This window comes from Ochotona curzoniae, unplaced genomic scaffold (genome assembly GCF_017591425.1).
Source record: "Ochotona curzoniae isolate NIBS_2020 unplaced genomic scaffold, NIBS_Ocur_1.0 contig_430, whole genome shotgun sequence".
In the NCBI taxonomy this organism is placed as follows: Eukaryota; Metazoa; Chordata; class Mammalia; order Lagomorpha; family Ochotonidae; genus Ochotona; species Ochotona curzoniae.
This window is the reverse complement of record NW_024466219.1, coordinates 26,588,414-26,610,420: the sequence shown is the minus strand read 5'-3', so window position 1 is coordinate 26,610,420 and position 22,007 is coordinate 26,588,414. Positions and strand designations below refer to the sequence as shown.

The following is a 22,007-nucleotide window of genomic DNA, read 5'->3' as shown; positions in this document are numbered from 1 at the left end:
ATAAATACATTGAGGATATAACGTTAGACATGAAATGATTGCTGTCTAAGTAAATCAGGCCCTTATTTTGTCGTCTCATGATGTTTTATTCCTCTGGAGGTCTAGATTGCAATGTAGGAAAAGATTATTAGTCCCAGTGGTAAGTAATCATTGACTAATGTGTTTTATTTTTGTACTACTAGGAAGTTTCTTTTTTTGGAAGTGTTTACATGGAGAAAGCTCAACTGAGGAAATGTGTCACACTTTGGAGTCTGCGGGACTTAGCCCTCAGCTGTTACTGGTAAGGTTTTATTGCTAGATGCTGTTCTTTTGGGATGTCATAGAATGTACAAGAGAACCTTTAAAAAATGATCAAAGAAACTTGTAATCATCATACTTAGTAGAATATTTTTTGTTCCCTATGCATTTAAAAATTATGTGTTTATTTCATTTGAAAGGCAGTGCAAGGCCAGGGAATGATCCAAGTGCCACATCCTTTTCTCTCCCATCCAGCCTGCAGCCCACTGGCTGGCCCCTTACCAATCTGCAGAGAATCCATGCTTACAGAGTAACTTATTACCCTTCTGGTAACATTGGGAGAAGGTAGAATTCAAAAATTGCTTACGTTAAGAGATGAGGAGTGGGAGTGTGATATAGAGGTTAAGTTACCGCTTAGGACACTCACTACCCTTCAAGAGGGCTTAGTTGGAGCCCCAGGTCACCTTCCTGCCAATACTCACCCTGGGAGGAAGCAGGTGACTCAGCTAGTTGGAGTCCTGATCTCCAGCTCCACCTCCTTCCCATTCCTGGCTATTGGGGAGCAACAGCTTGTGGGAGTGAATCAGTTAATGGTTGCTCGCTCGCTCTCTTTTCCTTTCCTGTACCCAACCCTTCCATCTCTCTCTCTCTGGCTGTCAAATAAAACATTAAATAAACACTTTTTTAAATATGTGCTTTCCTTTAAGCATACACACACATGTGCAGAAGAAGAGGTATGAACAGTGAAAATCAGATGTTCCACAGATAACATTCTCTTGTTTTGTCCCACACATTATTTGACGTAACAATAACCACTTATTTTCCAGCCCAGAAAGTTGCACTGTCTGTATGTGTACCTGAATTTTCTAGAAAAGTGCAACATTTTGTCAGTGTTAGATATGCCTGTAGACTTACAGAGCTTTAATTTTATTTCAGTCTCTGCTCCTGAGTGTTTGGCTTTCTAAGGAAAAAGATATTTTAGATAAACCACAGTCTGTCTGCTGTCTTCACACAATGCTGTCCCTCCTGAGCAAAATGAAAGGTAGGACACTGGGGTGTGATTGCCGGGCAGTCTCGGGATCTGGGTTGCTGCTCTTGAAAACACAGATACCACAGGAAGAGGAGGTAGGGCAGTTAGTTAGTCTGAACAACAGGAGACCCTAGTGTAAAAACATTTTCCCCTGGGTATTTGTTCATGATTTGATTAAGCTCTTAGTGTATTTGAAGTACACTTTAATTAAGACAATTATACATTTATGCTCTTTGTTATTAAACTTATGTTTTGTGAAATTAACAATGCGTTTTTGTAAGGTGAATTGAATGGTTTCTGGGGAGGTAATATTTTTCCTATTTTTGATCTGATTATCAGAATGTGTTTTGATGTAGTCAGTTATGCTTTTCAATAATAATGAAAATATTCCAGGTAGGGTTTTAATACTGACTCAGAGGCAGGATGACAGAGCATAAATAAATGGGATGTAAATGTTCTGAATAAGATAGCTATTTTCCAGTTCATTCAGAAACATAGGGCTAGCATTTTTAACATGAAAGATTCGGCCAAAAAAAAAAAAATCAGCCAGGTAAGAGTTTTTTGGAATTTTCTCCCTCCCCCTGCAGTGGCCATTGATGAGACATGGGATTCCCAGTCTGTGTCCCCTTGGTGGCAGCAGATGCGCATGGCCTGTATTCAGTCTGAGAACAACGGAGCTGCTCTGTTATCTGCACACGTTGGGCATTCTGTTGCTGCACAGATATCAAACAGTATGGCAGAAAAAAGAGTAAGTGAGGGAAGGTGCGGCTTAGATCTGTATGCAGTGAGTAGAGCCACTCTTTACTGTTCTGAAAGCACATCATCTTCATTATCATGAAACATCTAGAATTTCATATATATGTCCAGTCAGCTGTTTGCCTGGGAAGAGGCAAGAAAGGAGCTACCACTAACTTGTCTGCTCACGTGCTGTGCGTGCTTGGCTACACCTGTGGCCCCTGGCTTGCAGAAAAAGTGGCTGAAGGTGCCAAAGAACTGACTTTCTGCCAGGAGCTGGGGACCCATGACGAGCCCCTATAAAGTGAGTCACTGACTGGATTCCTCATCTACAAGAGATTGAGGTGGGCCCAGCACCATGACCTAGTGGCTAGATCCCCACATTGCATGTACCAGGATCCCGAATGGGCACCACTTAGTGTCCCAGCTCCCTGTTGTGGCCTGGAAAGGCAGTAGAGGACAGCTCAAAGCCTTTGGAGCCTGCACCTGCATGGGAAACCCAGAAGAGGCTCCTAGCTTCAAATCGGCTCAGCTCTGGCTGTTTCTCTCTGTCTATCCTTTTCTCTATAAATCTGCCTTTCAAACAAAAAGAAATCTTTATTTATAAATAAATAAAAGAGATTGAGGTAAGTCTGTTGTTATTCAGGTTTTCTCTGGTTCTAAAGCTCCATGATTATTTTTCCCCTAGCATTGAGTGGTTGTAATTTTTTGGTTTTTTATTGGAAAGTCAGATATACAAAGAAAAGAGACAGAGGGGAAGATCTTCAGTCAGCTAACTTGTGTCTGCTAATTCAATTCCCAGGTGGCCACAATGGCCAGAACTGAGCTGATCCAGAGCCAGGAGCTACTTCCGGGTCTCCTGCATGAGCACAAGGTCCCAAGGCTTTGGGCCGTCCTCAGCTGCTTTCCCAGGCCACAAGCAGGGAGCTGGATGGGAAGTAGAGCTGCCAGGATTAGAACCAGCGCCCATATGGGATCCCAGTGCATGCAAGTCAAGGACTTCAGCCACTAGGTTACCACTCTGGGCCTGGCTGTGATGTTGTGTAGTGATAGCTGCCTTGTAGCTTTTCTCATCTCCTGGGTATGCAAATTTTTATTAGAAAAAGGCTAACAATCCTGGTATCTTGGGTGAATCAAATATTTTTTTTTTTTTCTGGCAAGATGCTGCTTTAAGTTAATGAGACACCTCCATGGGAATGACTCACTTAACATTTCCCATCTCAGGGCCCGGCGCGGTGGCACAAGAGGTTAAAGGTCCTCGCCTTGCACGCCCGGGATCCCATATGGGCGCCGGTTCTAATCCTGGCAGCCCCACTTCCCTTCCAGCTCCCTGCCTGTGGCCTGGGAAAGCAGTCGAGGACGGCCCAAAGCTTTGGGAACCTGCACCCGCGTGGGAGACCCGGAAGAGGCTCCTGGCTTCGGATCGGCGTAGTATCGACCTGTTGCGCTCACTTGGGGAGTGAATCATTGGACGGAAGATCTTCCTCTCTGTCTCTCCTCTCTGTATATCCGCCTTTCCAATAACAAAATAATAAAAATAAATCTTTAAAAAAAAAAAAACATTTCCCATCTCAGTAATTGTAGGCTACATTTAATAACACCAGCTTAATACATGGAGTAATAGAAGGGAGACTTCAGTTACATTTTTCATGTTGGCAAGTATATTCTGAGGAAATGTCAGTATCCTGACTCGTATCCATAGAAAAAGCTGAGGCACTTGTCATGGTGAGGCAGAAGACTCTGAAATGTGCCCTGGTGCTATGGAGGCCATTACTGCGGGGCTTCCTATAAATGTCTCACTCCATCATCCTTACTCCTGAGCCACCAGGCTCCTGCAAACCCTCACGTTTCCTCCAGGCTAGTAATAGTCTTTGTCAAATAGTTCCTGTGCGTTGTTGCTTTTTGATATCTCCTTACTGTCCAGAGGCTTCCCGAGATTCACCGGTGTGTTTTGTCTTAGTTTTCCCAAACAGCCTTGGGTTCTGATTCGGAGGCCCTCACTGATTCCTGGGAGGCCCTTTCCCTTGACACCGAGTACTGGAAGCTCCTGCTGAAACAGCTGGAGGACTGTCTCATCCTCCAGACGTTGCTTCACAGCAGAGGGAGCCCTGTGGCCTCCAAAACATCAGCACTGCAGGCCGAGCCACTTCCAAGGCTTTCTGTGAAGAAATTACTAGAAGGAGGAAAAGGTAAGCCACGTTGTATTTGAGCATCTGCATCTGCAGGTTTATGTTTTGAAGTGAAATGACTTGAATGAATGGGGAATAGGCTGTATATTTGGATTTTAAAAATAAAATAATCCTCTCTGTTTTCTCCAAGTCTGATTTTGTCCATTTCCTGTTCAGGAAGCCCTAGGTACTGCCAGCTGCCTTGCTGCATAAGCAGATACTCTTTTTTTTTTTTTTAAAGATTTATTTCTATTATTTTGTTTATTGGAAAGGCAGATATACAGAGAGGAAGATCTTCCGTCTGATGATTCACTCCCCAAGTGAGCGCAACGGCCAATGCTATGCCAATCCAAAGCCAGTAGCCTCTTCCGGGTCTCCTACGCGGGTGCAGGGTCCCAAAGCTTTGGGCTGTCCTCGACTGCTTTCCCAGGCCACAGGCAGGGAGCTGGAAGGGAAGCGGGGCTGCTGGGATAGAACCGGTGCCCATATGGGATCCCGGGCGTGCAAGGTGAAGACCTTAACCACTTGCGCCACTGTGCCGGGCCCATCAGATATTCTTTTTTTTTTTTTTTTGTTAAAGATTTATTTTTATTATTTTTTTTCATTGGAAAGGCGGATATACAGAGAGGAGAGACAGAGAGGAAGATCTTCCGTCCAATGATTCACTCCCCAAGTGAGCGCAACAGCCGATGCTATGCCGATCAGAAGCCAGGAGCCTCTTCCGGGTCTCCCACGCGGGTGCAGGGTCCCAAAGCTTTGGGCCGTCCTCGACTGCCTTCCCGGGCCACAGGCAGGGAGCTGGAAGGGAAGTGGGGCCACCGGGGATAGAACCGGCGCCCATATGGGATCCTGGGCGTGCAAGGCGAGGACTTTAACCACTGCGCCACTGCGCCGGGCCCAGCAGAGATTCTTAAAGTATGTTAGAGGACCTCAGGAGTCCTCCCTTTGCCAGCTGTAGCAGGCCAAGTTTTCCTCATCAATTCTGGCCATAGCAGATCACTGATTGGAGGAAAATTAAGATAGAAGACAGATATTAACTAGATTTTCAGAATTTTAATCTTCTTACCATATAAGAAGTTGCACATTTGGGATACTGCTAAGATATTACCTAGGACATATGCATCCCATTTCTGAATGCTTGGATTCAAAAACTGACTCTACTGGTTCTGGTTTGCTGCTCACGCAGCCTCTGGGAAACAGCAGGTGATGGCTCAAATACGTGGGTCACTGCCAGCCATGTAGGAGCTTAGATTGAATTTCATGCTCTGGGCTTTTCCCTGGCCTTGTCCTGGCTATTACAGGGAATGAACCAGTGGATGAAAGATCTCTTTCTGCCTTTCTCATGTTCTCTCTACCTATCTGTCTTTCAAAAAAAGTAATTTCTATTTTGACTGCATATATATGTATATATATATATATGTATGTATATTGCAGTTTTCATTGTAGATATCTTTTATATCCTTGAATAAATTTATCCCAAAGTATTTAAATTCTTTGTAGCTGTTGTGAATATTACTAGTCTTATAAATTTTCTTTTTCAACCATGTTTTTGTCCTTATATATAAAAGCTATTGATTCTTGTGTGTTTATTTTATATTCTGACACATCAGATTCCCTTATGAGTTCCATTAGTCTGTTAAGTGTGGAGTCATTTTGGTTTCCCTAAGATGGTGTCATCTGCAAACAGTGATAATTTGACTTCCTCCTTTATTTACTTGTGTTCCTTTGATATCTTTTTCTTGGCTACTGGCTCTGGTTTAAGCTCTAGAGCTATATTAAATAGAAATGTTGTTAGGTGGGCATTCTTTTTTTTTTTTTTAAGATTTATTTATTTTTATTACAAAGCCAGATATACAGAGAGGAGGAGAGACAGGAAGATCTTCTGTCCGATAATTCACTCCCCAAGTAAGCACAATGGCCAGTGCTGCACCGATCCGAAGCCGGGAAGCAGGAACCTCCTCCAGGTCTCCCATGTGGGTGCAGGGTCCCAAGGTTTTGGGCTGTCCTCGACTGCCTTCCCAGGCCACAAGCAGGGAGCCAGATGGGAAGCGGGGCTGCTAGGATTAGAACCGGCGACCATATGGGATCCCTGCCTGTTCAAGGCAAGGACTTTAGCCACTAGGCCACGCCGCAAGGCAGGTGGGCATTCTTGCTCTGAATGGAGATTTTCAAATGTTTCCCCATTTAATTTAATGCTGGTATTGGGTTTCTCATGTATAGCCTTGATTATGTTGAGCATTGTTCCTTCTAATCCAGTTTGCTTAAGATTTTTATCATGAAGGAATATTGTATTTTATCAAATGCTTTGCATCCATAAAGGTAATTAAATGACTTTTTTCTTCAATTTATTGATGTGATACATTACATTTATTGATTAGTGCACTTTGAGCCATCCCTGCATACCAGCAATAAATCCTACTTTGGGTGAATGATCTTTTTGATATGCTGTTGGATTTGATTACCTAGTATTTTGTTGAGGATTTCTGCATCTGTATTCATTGGGGATGCTGCTCTGTAGTTCTCTGTGTTATATCTTTTTCTGGTTTTAGTGATGCTGACCTCATAGAAAGTTTGGGAGGATTCCTCTCTTTCGGTTGTTTTGAATAGTTTGAGAATTGGAATTAGTTCTTTAAAAGCTTGGTAGAATTGGGGTTAGTACAGTGGCTCAACAAATCCATCTTCTCCCTATAAGCACTGGAATCTCTTATGAGCACCAATTCACATTCCAGCTGTTCCACTTCCTATTCAGCTCCTTGCTTGTGACCTGTGAAAGTGGTGGTGGACAGGCAAAGACCTTGGGACGCACCTGGGAGACCCACAAGAAGCTCTTGGCTCCTGGCTTCAGATTGGCTTAGCTTCAGCCATTGTGGCTGTTTGGGGACTGAACCAGTGGGTAGAAGATCTCTCTGTCTCTCTTCTCTCGATCTGCCTTTCAAATTAAAATAAATCTTTAAAAAAAAAAGTTTGGTAGACTTCGCAGTGAAGCCATCCAGTCATGGGCTTTGTTATTGGGATGATCTTCATTACTGATTTAGTCTCCTGTCTTGGATGTCTTTCATTTGTAATTTAAATTGTTTTACAGAAATTTTCATTTTTCTGTGTTGGTCAAAGTGAATTTTAAAGTGTAGACATGCAAAATATGGTATCCAGACTTGTATGCATATATATTTATATGTACTAATATTTTCTGAAAATAAAAAGTTCCTGAGATAGCAAATAGCTCTGAGGATTAGAGATGGATAGTAATATTACTGTTAATCTTGTTGCTTTAAGGGATCATTTTCAGGCTCAGACCTGAGTGACAGTGTGAAGTCACGAGGAAGAAAAGCTCAGACACTTTTTTGGCTCCCTTTGAGGACCTTGTTTCTTATGTGTTGTAAATTTCCATTTTCTTTCTTGTCTCCAACTCTAGGGGGCATTGCAGACAGTGTGGCCAAGTGGATATTTAAACAGGACTTCAGCCCTGAAGTATTAAAACTGGCTTCTAAAGAAAAAGATGTGGAAAATCCAGATGAACCCAAAGAAGGCTTTAACAGAGGTTTCCTTGAGGTGTCAGAGGTGGAGATGGACTTAGGAGCCATACCAGGTGATACACACATAACGAGAAATCTGAAATGCAGAGCTGGGAGATGGGGCTGAGGCTTCCTCAGGGAGAGTAACGTCATCGCTCTCCTGACTTTCAGACCTGCTGCGTTTAGCCTATGAGCAGTTTCCTTGCAGCCTTGAGCTGGATGTGCTACATGCCCATTGCTGCTGGGAGTATGTTGTTCAGTGGAACAAAGATCCAGAGGTAAGATTCTCAGTATTCCCTCTGGGCTAATTCTGCTTCTGTGCTCAGGATGTGGCTGTGGGAGGAGGACTTACTAACTTGACCAACACTGACCTTTTCCCTTGTTGCAGTGAATCTGGTAGATCTTTTTCATATCATTCTTCTTAATAATCCTCACAAGAATCCACGAAGTATACCTATTATCAATAACTCTACCCTGGAAAAGAAAAAACTAACTCAAAAAAGTTAATTTCCTTGTTTTACGACATAGTGCCAAATAAATGCAAGGATTTAAGAATAGGTTCTGCCTTGCAGTATGTTTTGTATTACTGGTTAAATAGGGTAAGTTTTCCCCCATTATTTTCTAATTTCCTCATGAGATGGTTCCTATAAGCTGCTGTTAATATCATAGTCATTACGATGAAAGCTAAGATCCCAATGTTAACCTAGTGTCCGATTGTCCAGATGTTAGCCTAGTGTCCAACTGTCCAGATGTGCATTGACTTGTTGCTTTCTTACACTTGTCTTGGAAGAACAATCACAAGAGCTGTGTTGTGTGCAGGGTTGAACTTTGTCAGGCACTGTTTCTACTAATAGCCACCATTTCTCCCCAGGCCCTGGAGAAATTCCAGTCTTAGATCTGGATCCCTGGTGAAGGGCTGACTGAATCTCTGTTTCCACATACCTTCTCTTTTGTAATGAAGATGCCAGCCAGTATTTCAGGGTTGATGCCAGGAAAAAATAGATGTAAATTATATGGTGAATATTCCACTCTACAAATACATCCTTAACTGCGCCTTCTTAGTATTTGAGTAAATTATTCTTCTCAAAGCAGAATTCTTTGTCCTTATATCAGGTTGCATTCTTGCAAAAAGAAAAATTTCACAAATAGACCAATTCTCATTTATATACACATATATACATATATATGAACTTTACTGACATTCTTCCTTCCTACAATAATTCATATACATATTAAAGGGAAACACTACAAAGCAAGTGATTTAAGTCAGAAAATAGTCTTTGATCAATTAAAAATAGTCTTTGGTCAATTAAAATATACTTTGGTCAAAATACGAGTTTAGGGCAGAGGATCCCCTCAGTGTTCCTCAAACCAAACTCTTCAGTGGACTACAGCCACAACTGTAGTTGTTTTTGAACTCCCTTGAATATTTTTTCCATCCCATGAGAAGAAATGTTAGAACTAGAATGACATAATTTGTAAAATAGGAATGAATTCAAGTTAAATGCACAACATTTCAGAAGAAAATGCTATAGTATTCATCAATAAAGAATGGTAGCTTGCATAGTGAACACAGAACTGGCGTCAGGTCCCACTGCCATTGTTTATACAGTAGCCAGTAAGTGATAGCACACAGAGAATGTGACCTTTGGGAATGATTCTCAACCTTTTGTGTCAGTTTTCTCCTAATATGGGCAGTATAACACCAGTTATCTTCCAAAGTTACAGAAGCTCATAGAGAAAATGCATGTGTAACACTCAACATTTTGACTGTTGTCACCATTGAGCATTGGAGAATTACCTTCACTGAAAATAAATGACTGCTTTTTGCTTGGTTGAGTATAAGATGGAGCATCTCTTTGCTCCATCCAATGCTAATTTGAGATCTTCACACACACTGCTTTATTAGGCTCAACACTGTTGAAATTTTCCTTGGAGAATTTCCAACATCAATATGTATTGTGAATGGTGATGTGTTATGTGTACAGATTACAGAATTCTTTAGCAAAGACCTGGATTTTTTCATCAGCATTACATGCTAACATTTGGCATTTTGTATGTGCATTTCCTCAGTTAGAAAGAGCTAAATTTCAGGTATTCCATCTAATATTTTACATTTCCTCCTCTGCTTCTTGCTCCTCGTGCTTTCCACTACCATAATGTGTAACTGATTTGCCATTTATTTTCTCTCTTCCTTGCTGGAATATAAGCTCTGTAAAATCAAGGATTGGATGTGCTTTGTTCAATATAGTATTGCCACAGCATAGCCAGGTGCTTAGTGGAAGCCCAGTAAATATGCAGAGTGAAAAAATGAATGAATTGTATCTATAAAAGTAAGTTCATTACATTCATGTCTGTTGAACCAATTTATTAGGCAGAACACTGCTATGACATACAAATCACAATGAACTTATGAGTTAATCCAGGATATGAAAATTCTTACTTTTCAGAAAGTAATCATTATATGCATAATGTGAACTTGGACAATTCTTACCAGATGTTACTTATCTAATATTTTCCACATTCTTATTGCAACATTCTTCATTAACTTTCAGCAGAAATTAATGTATCACGTCTTCTTTGATATATAAACACCCAGTAAATGAAACTAGTAAATAATTTTTATTTTTCCCTTCCTTTTTTCCCTCTGGATGTAAGGAAGCACGTTTTCTTGTTAGGTCAATAGAACACTTGAAGCACATTGTTAACGCACCTGTTCAGAATGGTAAGTAGACAGACATTAAATATATCGTTGATTAGTTCTAAAGAGGCATCCTGATGAACAAATAGGGAAAAGTTTTTTAATTGATCGCCTGTCACTTACATATGAGTTTCCTGTGGGTTGCTATATGCTAAGTAATAGCTGTTTCAGTTACCTGGAAAACTGCTATCCAGAAAGAAGTCAGGGAGCTGGTAGATCCCATCATCTCTGTCCTCTGGCTAACAGTTATTCCCAGGAGTAAGCAAAGGAACTACTGTGCAAGAATCATTGATGCCCTCTTCAGTTCACAGGTAGAGAAAAAAGGAGGGATGAGCTTCTCAAGCCGTAATTCTGAATAAGAAGGTAGTTAGTCAAAAACGTAAGACTGGATCCTAAAAAACCATCTGTGTATTTAATTCATATGTTCTCTGCTGGCTACTGTACCATAAGGACTGCTGAAAGTCCCTTGACAAAATGTTACCAATTATTATACAGAACTTAAAAACAACCTGTTCTACTTAATAGTAGTAAGAATTGAGATCAACATTAAGCTAGTTAGCCGTCAGTAACGGGTGAGACTAGGTGTTGGGCTGGTAAGAAGGGGTATCACACTCTCTTGTCTGTGTATATTCTAGAGCAGCTAATTTCTTTACCTTCATGTAAACCTTGCATTATGCATATTGGCTGTTTCCACAGATTCTGATTCAGCCCAGTTCTGACTTCTATTAAAGATAGAGATTCCCATTAACTTTATTACGTAAGATAAAAAATATGACACCTAAATGTCCCATATATAACATAAAGAAGATAGTGTGATGAATGTGATACTGCTTACTGTTACATTCTGTTCACCACTTTACTTTTCCTGTTCAGGCATCGCACTGATGATGTGGAACACGTTCTTAGTTAAAAGGTTTTCTGCTGCTGCATACTTGATGGATAAGGTAATCTTAAATTTCATGTACTAACTTCTTCTTTCTCTGCACAAATTAAAGCAATAGTCTAAAGGTTGGGCGGGGGGGGGAGCATTGTGGTACAGCACATTAAGTACCTGCCTGTGATGCTGGGTTTCTGATTCATTTTAATGCTAGTTCAAGTTTCCGTTGCTCCATTTCTGATCCAGCTCCTTGCTAATCCATCTGAAGCAGAAGGTGACCCAAGTGCTTGGGTCCCTGTCACCCAGATAGGAGGTTCAGAGGGAGCTGCTGACTCCTGGTTTGGCTTTGGCCTATCCCTGACCATTGCAGCCATTTTGGGAGCAATTTTAATCAGTGGAATTATATGCTCAGATTTGGTATCTCTAGGCCACTGGAGCAATCTCAGCCAGATATGAGAAGCAAAAAGTCTCCTGTAAATTTCTTGCTGCCTTAGTATTAGGCCTGAAAGCAGAACTTTTACCACTCACTTATTATCAGGCAGACAAGTGCAATAAAATCTTCATAGATACTGAATCGAAGAAATCTGAGATATAACTCTTATCTGCTTTATTTTTCCTTCTTGCTAACCTTGTGAAATTGGATGCATCTTAAGAGTGAGAATTTGTAGGTGGTCTTCAGCCTTCAGTCTGGCTCTGGGCTTTATGGCATTACAGTTCATGTTAGCCAGATTATGTGTGAGCTTAGTAAGATATATTTTTCAAGTTATACCACAAAATTAATTGCATCTACTATTGGTAGAACCAAAGATAAAAGCTTGCCACATTTGAAGTTTCATAATTTGGTTACTTTTTACTTTCTGATAGTAAAACCTTCTTATTTAAACTACCAGATATTACAACATTGTGTCCTTTTGCCTTAGGTTGGAAAATCCCCAAAGGATAGGTTATGCCGAAGGGTAAGTGAATCCCCATTTAGCTGGCAGTAAAGTTGTTAATCCTACATTTTCTATAGTCCCTTATTAACTGTGTGCAGGGACTTTGTCCATTACCACTTGATGACACATTAGGAGATAAGAGAATGATTTGTTAAGGAAATTGGTGGTGAACTAAGTGCAGTTTTAATTTACCTTTTTATATTATCAGCATGTTTAACCTAAATTTTCATGTGCTCAACTCTGGACTGTGGTAACATGCTGCCATTGCTATATATTTTTATTGTAGTTCAGATTAAAAATTTGTAGTAGAAGGACCCAATGTCATAAATTTGATCTACCTATTTGTAATCATTATTGCACAAATATAATATCAGCCAAATTATGCTGCCCATATACTGTATACTAGGCTTATACTTCAGATATTGATATACAGTGGTAGTTTTGCTTAGAATTTTGGAATGTTCTTGCTACAAATATCTTCAGAAATGTTGGAACATGGGATTCTAGCTAATTCAGGCCCACAGTCCCCACAAAAATCAACACTGTTGTAGAAATCTTGTGTGTTCTTCAGAGCTATGTTGTGTTTACAGTTGTATATGTGTGCACACATGCACTCTGAATTATTTACTGTGGGAATGTTTGGAATATATTGATTGTAGGTTTAATAAAAGACTACACAAATACAGTGGCCCTGTGGTTAGGCCTTCTAAGGAACCTTCTATGGCAAACGGCATGAGTCCAGTATTTGTTTCTCAAGCTGGAGAAACCTGGTTCTGTTCAGAGAATTCAGTTCGGTCCTTAAATGATGTGCTGAACCAGACAAGGGTGCTGAGAACTCTGCCAGTGGGATGCTCAGGTGTGAATGACTGTCTCCTGTGATGATTTTCTCTCACAAATCCGCTTCACTGTCCTCCCACCACATGCTGCATGGTGCACACAGGAGTACACCAAGCACAGTGACTTTTAACTGACAGTGGTATCACGTTTTTTAAACCTGATAATAATTTGGTTATCTCTAAACCACCTTAAGGAAGCAACTTATGTTAAAGCTTAATTTTAAAATCTGTTCAGGGTAGGGAATCAGTTGAACAGCTATGTGTTGCCTTCTGTTATTTCTCTGATGGGAAGTAGCAGTCGCCCTGCAGAGGCTAATTATGTTCTTTTTTAAAAAAAACAGGATGTGGGGATGAGTGACACAGCAGTGACATCTTTCCTTGGCTCCTGCTTGGATCTTCTTCAGACTTTACTGGAGGTAAAAGAGGTGTATTTCTATTCTAGTCAGTTCCTGAAATATTACTCTGAATATCACTGAATTTAAGAAACAATTTTTATGACAAGATTATTTTTTTATTCATCCCCTGTCTTGATTTCAGCCTAAATAATAAATTTTAATATTAAAACTTCTTTTAATTGTAATCTGGGAGGTGTGTGAAATAATGGATTTGCACTTCACTGCTGATAATTCTTCATTAGGGTATTTGCGAGATCTTGCTATCTCCAATTATGAATGTGCCCGTTTCATTCTCGAAACATTTAGGCAGATGTTAACAGGGATGAAATGCAAGTGCCTGTGCTGGAAACCGAAGATGCCTGGCTTTCTGTGGAAGGGCCCATTTCGATAGTGGAACTGGCCCTCGAACAGAAGCACATCCACTACCCCCTGGTGGAGCACCACTCCATCCTCTGCTCCATCCTGTATGCAGTCATGAGATTTACTCTGAAGACGGTCAAGCCCCTTTCACTCTTTGACAGTAAGGTGAGTACTTCAAAGGATTTCAAAGCCATCTGAGTGTCAGGTACAGCAGGTATATGGAGTCCCCCTGCTAAAATTGACTGATTTTAAAGAGAAAAAGAGTTGCCATCTTTCAGTTTACTCCCAAAGTGCCAGTAGTGGCTCGACCATCAATTAATCCAGGACTCCCATGTGAGTTGCAGAAACCCAACAATTTGATCCATCACCACTGCCTCCCCAGGTGTCAGCACCAATAGGTGCTTGTCAGAAGCCAGAATTAGACATCAACAGCTGACAACTTCGATATGGAATGTAGGCATCTTCACCAACTGGTCACATGCCCACAGTTGGGTTTTCTGATTGAGTACAGGCTGTTCAGTGCTTACTGAATTATATAATCTTTTCAACTCTTCCTTGGGCCATATCAAAGGGTCTTCAAAAAGTTGATGAAAAGGATGTGTTATGAAAAAAATTAAGGATGGATTTGCAAGAATTTTGCACCAAAACTTACCTTTTTGACTTTTTCACTTTTAGAAGTACCCGTGTACCTGTGCCTCCCTCTCATCCTTACAGCCCTGACTTCAGCCTTCCTCATCCCCTGGCTGGTCCACCTGCCCCCTTTCTCTCTCTAGGGCTGTGTTCCAAGAGCTGTATTCCCCAGACAGGAAAAATGAAGATAGTTCTGTGCTGGAGACTTCTGGGCTCCTCTGTAGGATTGGGTTCCACATTCAAAAAAAAAAAACCTGGCCTCTATGAATTTGGTAAACCCTCTTCTTCCTCACAGAGGTGCTAAAGGAGGGATTCACAGGAGTCAAAGAGATGAAAATGTCAGCTTTATCACTGAGCTCTCCACTGAGAGAAATTAGGGTGAACATAGCTTAGGCTTGTGGGAAGTTGAGCACATTGTTTTATCCCTAAATGTGAGGTCTGAGTACTCCAGAACAAGTACAGCCACATCCCTGCAAGCTGCTCAGGGACCTGCCCTTTAGGAACATAGAGCATAGTGTGTTCTTCCTGTAGGAACACTGCCCCATCTAAGTCATGACATTCAGCCCCTCCTAAATTAGGTATAGGAAATGTCCATCCCACAGGCCATATGAAGCCTAGACGTTACATAGATTTATAGAAGACCGATATTTAAGTTGGTAACTTTGACCCACAAATGATGTTAGAAATACGCAAATGACCCTTAGCAATAAAATAGTTGCCCCACACTTGTCCTAATATAGTGTATGGCAGGGGCAGACTGGGGTGCAGCAGGAGACTCGGAATACTCCTTTTACAGAACTCCTGTCACATGGAGGTGGGGCCGGGAGGAAGGCAGCTGCCAGTACCATTGCTTACTTGTCCTGACCTGTCAGCTGAAGCTACTGACTACCCTTCAATCCTCAGAAATCATTTTGTTTCTGGGATGTTCTATTTTCACAGGTGATAATTTTGTATTCCTGGCTCCTATTTAATAGATTATAAAGTGTCATCTTCCCTTCAAAAGCTTTGTCTAGAGTCCCTAAACTTATTATCTCTTTACTATTCATGTGCCATGCCTGGTGGACAATGAGCTCATTAAATGTGTGATGCACTTATAATTGAGAAGTTAAAGGACAGCTACAGGCAGTGCTATGCCCAGGGAGGACATAGCATTGAGAATTTGGGAGTCCCTGATTATCAGCAGTGGATAAGACTGTGGACTGAGGAGAGGTCATCAGTCATGAAGGGACTTAGAACAATCAGTAGCTTAATACCAGACCAGACACCCTGCTGAAAGAGTTGGAAAAGGGTACAGTCTAATCCAGCTTCAAGCTTAGGAAACGGGGTAAGCCATTTGCAAGGAACTCCATTTAAAAGAATTTTGGACAGCTAAAATTTGAAGGTTTATTATTAGCAGAAATATTTTTAAGAAATTTTTATTAGCATATTTAACATGTAGATAGATAGCAATAGTCTACTTCTGAAAGGCAGATAAAGAATATGATTATAAGTAAAAGCCTTAATAAAGTAGCATTATATATTTATAAATACTTAGTTTGAATAAATTAGTAATTGCAATTATAAAAGGTTGCTTTTTAGTACCTAACCTGATACTCCACCAAAAAAGGGACTGCAGGGCCAGGCATTTGGTGTGATGGTTAAATAGAAGGCAGTTTTGAAAAATCAGAATACGTCTTCTAGAATGAGATGAGAGCATGCTGATGACATTAGCCCAACCTAAGGCAGCTGCCAGTGTGACCTCTACAGACTCACAGGGAATCAATCCCATTGCTATTCTTGCTAACTAGACTAATTTTTCTTACTCCATCTTCACATTTACAGAGTGGAAATGATACCTAATGTGTACTTATGGTCATTGTGATAGTTAATTGCCATGATTGAACATGACTACTAGCAGTATCAAAATAGCATAATGAACAGTATTATTATAGACCCTTACATGTAAGACCAGCAGGTAGGAACTAGCCTAAAAGACTGAGTGAGGTGTAGTTAAACAGTCATATCCAAAATGTGGGTTGCACTGGGAAATCCATGAGTAGCTTTAACCTGGACTCACGTGTGATGAGGTATAGAAGGACATCAGTATCTGAGGTGACTTACTTGCAGAAGAAACAATAACGCAAGATGGTGAGGACATTTGCCAAGGTGCCCTGGTTAGAAGAGGTAGGCTGAGAAAAGCCAACAGTCTTTGCTCTGCATTGCACTTTTCTGCCAAAGAACTTCTGAAATCTCGCTTTCAGATATTGTTATAACTTTTCAAATATACATCTGTATCCTTAAAGTTAATGTTTTTTAAAGGATTTAGAGTACATATAGTCATCTATTACTGCATAACAAATTATTTCCAAATTTAGTGATTGGAAACAAGAAAACATTGTTGGTTTTCTGAAAGTACCTCTGGCTTAAAGTGTCTCATAAGGTTGCAGTCCGGATACTAGCCAGGATTATGCTCTCACGATGGCTCCATTGGCTGCTGGAATAGGTTCAGTCCTTTGCCCATGTGCCTCTCCATACGACAGCTCCCTCCCTGCAGAGCAAGAGTGAATCTGAACACCCATAAGGCAGGAGCCGTGGTCCCTTGGGAATCTAATCTGGAAGTTACCTGTTCTCATCTCTACCTGGGAGTCCCCAGCCCACATCTCAAGGCAGGGATTATACAAGTCATGATCACGCTGGGTGAAGGAACCCCTGGGGACCTCCTTGAAGGCTGCCTATCACAGCCTGGTTCATTGCTATAAAAATCAAATGAATAAAATTGTAAAATATTATTGGTCAAGGAAAACATTAAAGGCAACCAGTGACTGACTTATTCCTGCTTAAATGACTTTTCTCTCAGTAATCCACACTCAGTGATTTTCATGATCTCTTTCTTTTTAGGGAAAAAATGCATTTTTTAAAGACCTAACTTCAATTCAGCTACTGCCTAGCGGGGAAATGGACCCAAATTTTATTTCTATACGACAACAGGTAAATTACAGTAATTTCATTTCATTTTTATTTCTTGGGAAAAAAATAAGCAAAAATCTACCTGACCTTTAAAAGGATGACCAGTTTCAAGGTTTTCCTGAGAAATGGTTTTTCTTATTTATGTGTTCCTGTTTTAATGATGAATAATTTTTATGGAAAAACCACTATAGTACCTGAAAAACTAACAATTACTTTTAGATTTTTTTTTCTTTTTAATGAAACATGCTAACATGATATTACCATCTGTTTCTGTTTTCAAGTTCTTACTTAAAGTTGTTAGTGCAGCTGTGCATTCGCAGCATTCAGCGGCAAAGGACAAAGCTCTCTCAGAAGAGGCAGTTAGCACTGCTTTTGGGAAGGACCTGGACTGGCCAGTCCTGGCTGTGGATTTAGCCCATCACCTTCAAGTTAGCGAAGATGTTGTTAGAAGACATTATGTGGTGGAACTGTACAACTACGGAATTGACCACCTGGGAGAAGAGGTAATAACAACCCCAGGAATAACCATTGTGCTCAAGTTATAAAAACTGATAGTAAAAATACCAATAAAGCATAGCATTTTGGTTTTCCTTTTGTTAGAATTCTTGGGCACAGAAATGACCATTTAAATATTAAAATAGAAAACCATAATCACAATCCCCAGTGGGTCATATTTGCTCTAATGCTCAGGGACATAACAGAAAATAAAACAGATGATCTCTTCATGGAAACATGTAAAATTCTCTAAGTGGTATAAACAGAACTGCTGCAGTGGTTTAGATTGTTTAGAGACAGTGACATTTACACTGAGCCCTGCAGCAGTCAGCCATTCAGAACACTGCAGAAAGGGTGCTAGACAGAACCACAAGGACAGAAACCATGAGTTGGGGAGGGACTGGCAGCCAGGTGGAGAAGGCTCAGGATGGCCTACCAGACAGGAAGGTCTTCAGAGAGTTTGGGAAATGGAATTAAGATACTTTTATTTGATGCAAACAAAATGTTACTGAAATAATTTTTTCATAATATTGCCCATAAAATTTTTGAAAGTTTGTGTTAGGAATAAAGAAGCAAGAGATGAGGTTGGGAAGTTGGCAGGACCAAATACTAGAAAAATAGAAGACTAGTATTTTCAAAAGGCAGTGGAAGATTTTAAGCAGTCATAACATATAACAGAATTCCTTTTCTTAAAAAAAAAACCACACTTTTAGGTTTTCTTCTTATGCAGTAAGAAAAAAATAGGTGATAAGCATAATATTTGGTTTTGATTTATTACAATTATATCCGTGCCACAACTCAAAAACAATGAGATCTCCTCACTGACACCCCTTTTCCTAAAGTGAAACATGAGCACTTACTGTATCATCTCTGCGTTTGTATGCTCAGGCCATACTGCAGGTCCAGGACAAAGAGGTCCTGGCCTCTCAGCTGTTGGTGTTGACTGGGCAGAGGCTGGCGCATGCACTCCTCCATGCCCACACAAAAGAGGGAATGGAGCTGCTGGCCAGACTGCCACCCACACTGTGTACCTGGCTTAAAACAATGGTAAGTAAAGTGAGATCAGCCCTCGGACACTCGATGTTTTCTAAAATGTGTATTAGAAAATTATGAAGGACATTTTAATTCCAAAGTAAAGTAATGTTATTGGGAAGTAATTGTTGTAGTTACTGGGAAGTTCATACCAATCATTTAGTTGTGTAATCACTGAGCTACTTTTTGTGTCCCATTTGCAGGACTCCCAGGATCTTCAAAACACTGAAGTGCCAATTGCAACAACTGCTAAACTAGTAAATAAAGTAATAGAGCTCTTACCAGAAAAGCATGGGCAGTATAGTCTGGCCTTACACCTTATTGAAGCTGTGGAAGCCATATCTATTCCTCCTTTATGACACTTAACCTACTGAAAATAGTCTAAACTTGTGTGACTCTAACATGAATTAGTGCATGGTTATTTTACACGGTGAGATCTGGAATTTTATGGTATGTCTTATTTTGTTCTTTTGTAAAATAACTGAAAATATGTATTAATTTTCAAAGTGCCATCCTAGCTAAATCCCTCCTCCCCTTTGTTAATACTGAAGATAAAATATAAACTCTGCTGTAATTACTAATGCAGATATTTTACTTTTATTTCTAATTCAAACACGTAGCTTTATTGTTAAATTTTGGTATTTAAGATTGGTTATAATTTACAGATCATATTCCTATGAAATCTATTATTTCGTAGCCCAAGTGTTATTGTTGTAATTAAATTTAACTGTGTTTATGTACAGTCTGCATCTGCAAAGGTTAGAGCCCTCTCCCGTTCTCCTGTAATAAACACTGGGAACATGCTTCCGTTACCATGCTTAATCCTGTCCTGGGCTGTCACGTGGGAGCTGAGGATGCTGACAGGTTCCTTTCCCCAAGTCTGCTGTTGCTTGAGGAAGAAGAAAGGTTTCAAGATCATCCTGTTCATCGGAAGGGACACTAAAGAGAACCCCTTAATCTATTGTACTTGCCAAAACTGAAGATCTAGGAAGCAAACAAAGCAGCAAAATTAATGATAGCTTAAGTAAAATTAATTTTGCCAAGTTGCAAAATTTTAGATCAGGTACTTGTAAAAAAAAAAAAAATGTATTATCTTGTAAGACTTTTGACACAAAAAATCTAAAAAGTTTTAAGTCCAAGTTGTTTTTCCTACAGGTGTTTAGAAATATCTGCTTCTGGGATTGGTGATATTATCTGGCCTTGAACAGTACAGAAAAAAGCTAACATATTACAGCATTAGCAAACCTACCTCACAGCTCAGTTGAGAGGATAAAATACAGCAAATTTTGTACCCAAGAGTGCCTACCTCTGACCAAGTGCTAAATACTTACTGATTAAGACAAAGCTAACCAAAATTCTGTAAAAAGTACTTTGACTTCTACAAATACCAAATATTATTGTACACCCTTGAAATGTAGCCATACAGTGTAATTATTATTCTGTCAAAGATCACAATTGTTATTCATAGTAACTTACTGTGATACAAAAGTTTGTTCACTTTCATCTAAGAAGCCAACTATAGCAATTATTCAAAATTGAGTATGACCTTCAGGGAGATAAAAGAAAAATAGATACTTGGAAATATCAAACACGAATTCTTTCCAACTAGATTACATGCAAATCAGATTATTACTGGAAAAAATAATAATTACTATTTAAGTAGCATCAAATTTTCAGTCTTCAAAGGTAAATTTTTAAGGAGTCTTGAATATTTGTGAGCCTCATCATGGCACACATTTTGTACATTAACTGCAATGGATAGGGCCATAAGCTTGTCCAAACTCGCAGCATCTACTTGGATCTCCACTACCCCACCACACACTCCAGAATGTTTGTCTTTACCTTGTCTCTTGTTATATACAACCTAAGGAAATCAGTTCTTTCCATGAGTGTTCTAAATACTCTGAAAGTATTTGGAAAGCTGGTCAGGAAACTTGAAAGTACAGGGATTTAAACTTAAAGATTAAATCCTTAATTCCATTATTTTCTTGGAGGGGTTACTGATTAAGCATTTTAGATAATAACTGGTTTCACTGTAGAACACACAATCACATCTGGGGATCACCAAGAATAAACTCAACTATCGTTCACAAAACTATAATACAAATCTTAAGAAATCTAACTTTACAGGCTTAACATTCATTGGTTTCTTAAAGTGAGTTCTGTGTTGTATGGTTAGGAAAAGCAGCTAAGTACTTTTTTACTGAATAAAGGATTTTTAATATAGGTAGGAAAATAAAATTCATGCTTACATGTGTATTCTGTAATAATGAAGAGCTACCAATCAAGGAAGCAGATGTTACACAGAATGTTTCTCAAAGCTGTGTGGCACTTACTGTAGTTGTTGATGGTAAGACAATAACCAATAGTGTTTTCCTAGTGTATATTCCCACCTCCTGCACATTTCTCAATTAAGTTTAATGCACTTTTTTTGACCTTGTTAAATGTACTGTATGATGTTGAAGGAAAAAAATGTTCAAATAATAACTTCCACATTACAGGCTGCGTTTACACACAGACCTGAAGGGGCCAGGATAAAGCAGATAAACAGCATAGAGAACTAAGCTTATAAACCTTTCATACTTTTGCAAAAAGAAAATTTCCACATTTGTCACAAAAATCCATTAAAGGTCAAAGTAAACACTGTTACATTTAGGTTGCTTTTTAGATTTAAGATCACAGAAAACCAAGATTTAATAAAACCAAGCTTAAGTTGAATATAACTCACTTAGACGTTGCTGTAATCCACATCATTTACAAAAGACAAATATTTTTGCAGTATACTGTAACAATACTGAAGTCCTCTCTACTCTGATAGGAATTAATCTGTTGGGCTTCTAAAATTTAGATTTCTGCTGAGTAGAATTAGCTTTCCTTAGAAAGATTTTAATCTAGTACTGAATTGTTTATAAAATGCTCTATTATTTATCTATTGTAATGTATTGTAAGTAGTGAAATTCTGTATATACTGCTATTTTCTGTATCTGTTCTTCATTGTGAAGTTATGTATATTAGTAAAATAAATTTTAAGCTTTCATGTTTCCTTAACATTCATAAATGTAACTATTAAGACATCTCATCTGAATAACAAATTTGGTGATGTTTTCCTTTCTAAAAC

General features: G+C 39.6%; 1 protein-coding gene across 1 annotated transcript in view; it reads left to right on the top strand.

Annotated features, from left to right (window-relative positions):
* The window catches only part of RAB3GAP2 (RAB3 GTPase activating non-catalytic protein subunit 2), an 80,130-nt gene extending 58,206 nt beyond the window's left edge, over positions 1–21,924 (top strand). The window contains exons 21-35 of the mRNA XM_040985703.1: positions 183–280; positions 1,174–1,279; positions 1,855–2,015; positions 3,963–4,191; positions 7,583–7,756; positions 7,854–7,960; positions 10,341–10,407; positions 11,257–11,327; positions 12,181–12,216; positions 13,373–13,447; positions 13,733–13,951; positions 17,294–17,383; positions 17,644–17,865; positions 18,746–18,904; positions 19,093–21,924. Coding sequence (XP_040841637.1) covers positions 183–280; positions 1,174–1,279; positions 1,855–2,015; positions 3,963–4,191; positions 7,583–7,756; positions 7,854–7,960; positions 10,341–10,407; positions 11,257–11,327; positions 12,181–12,216; positions 13,373–13,447; positions 13,733–13,951; positions 17,294–17,383; positions 17,644–17,865; positions 18,746–18,904; positions 19,093–19,248 — 1,970 coding nt within the window. The 3' untranslated portion in view covers positions 19,249–21,924. The remainder of the gene's footprint in view (positions 1–182; positions 281–1,173; positions 1,280–1,854; positions 2,016–3,962; positions 4,192–7,582; positions 7,757–7,853; positions 7,961–10,340; positions 10,408–11,256; positions 11,328–12,180; positions 12,217–13,372; positions 13,448–13,732; positions 13,952–17,293; positions 17,384–17,643; positions 17,866–18,745; positions 18,905–19,092) is intronic.
* The last annotated feature ends 83 nt before the right edge of the window (positions 21,925–22,007 follow it).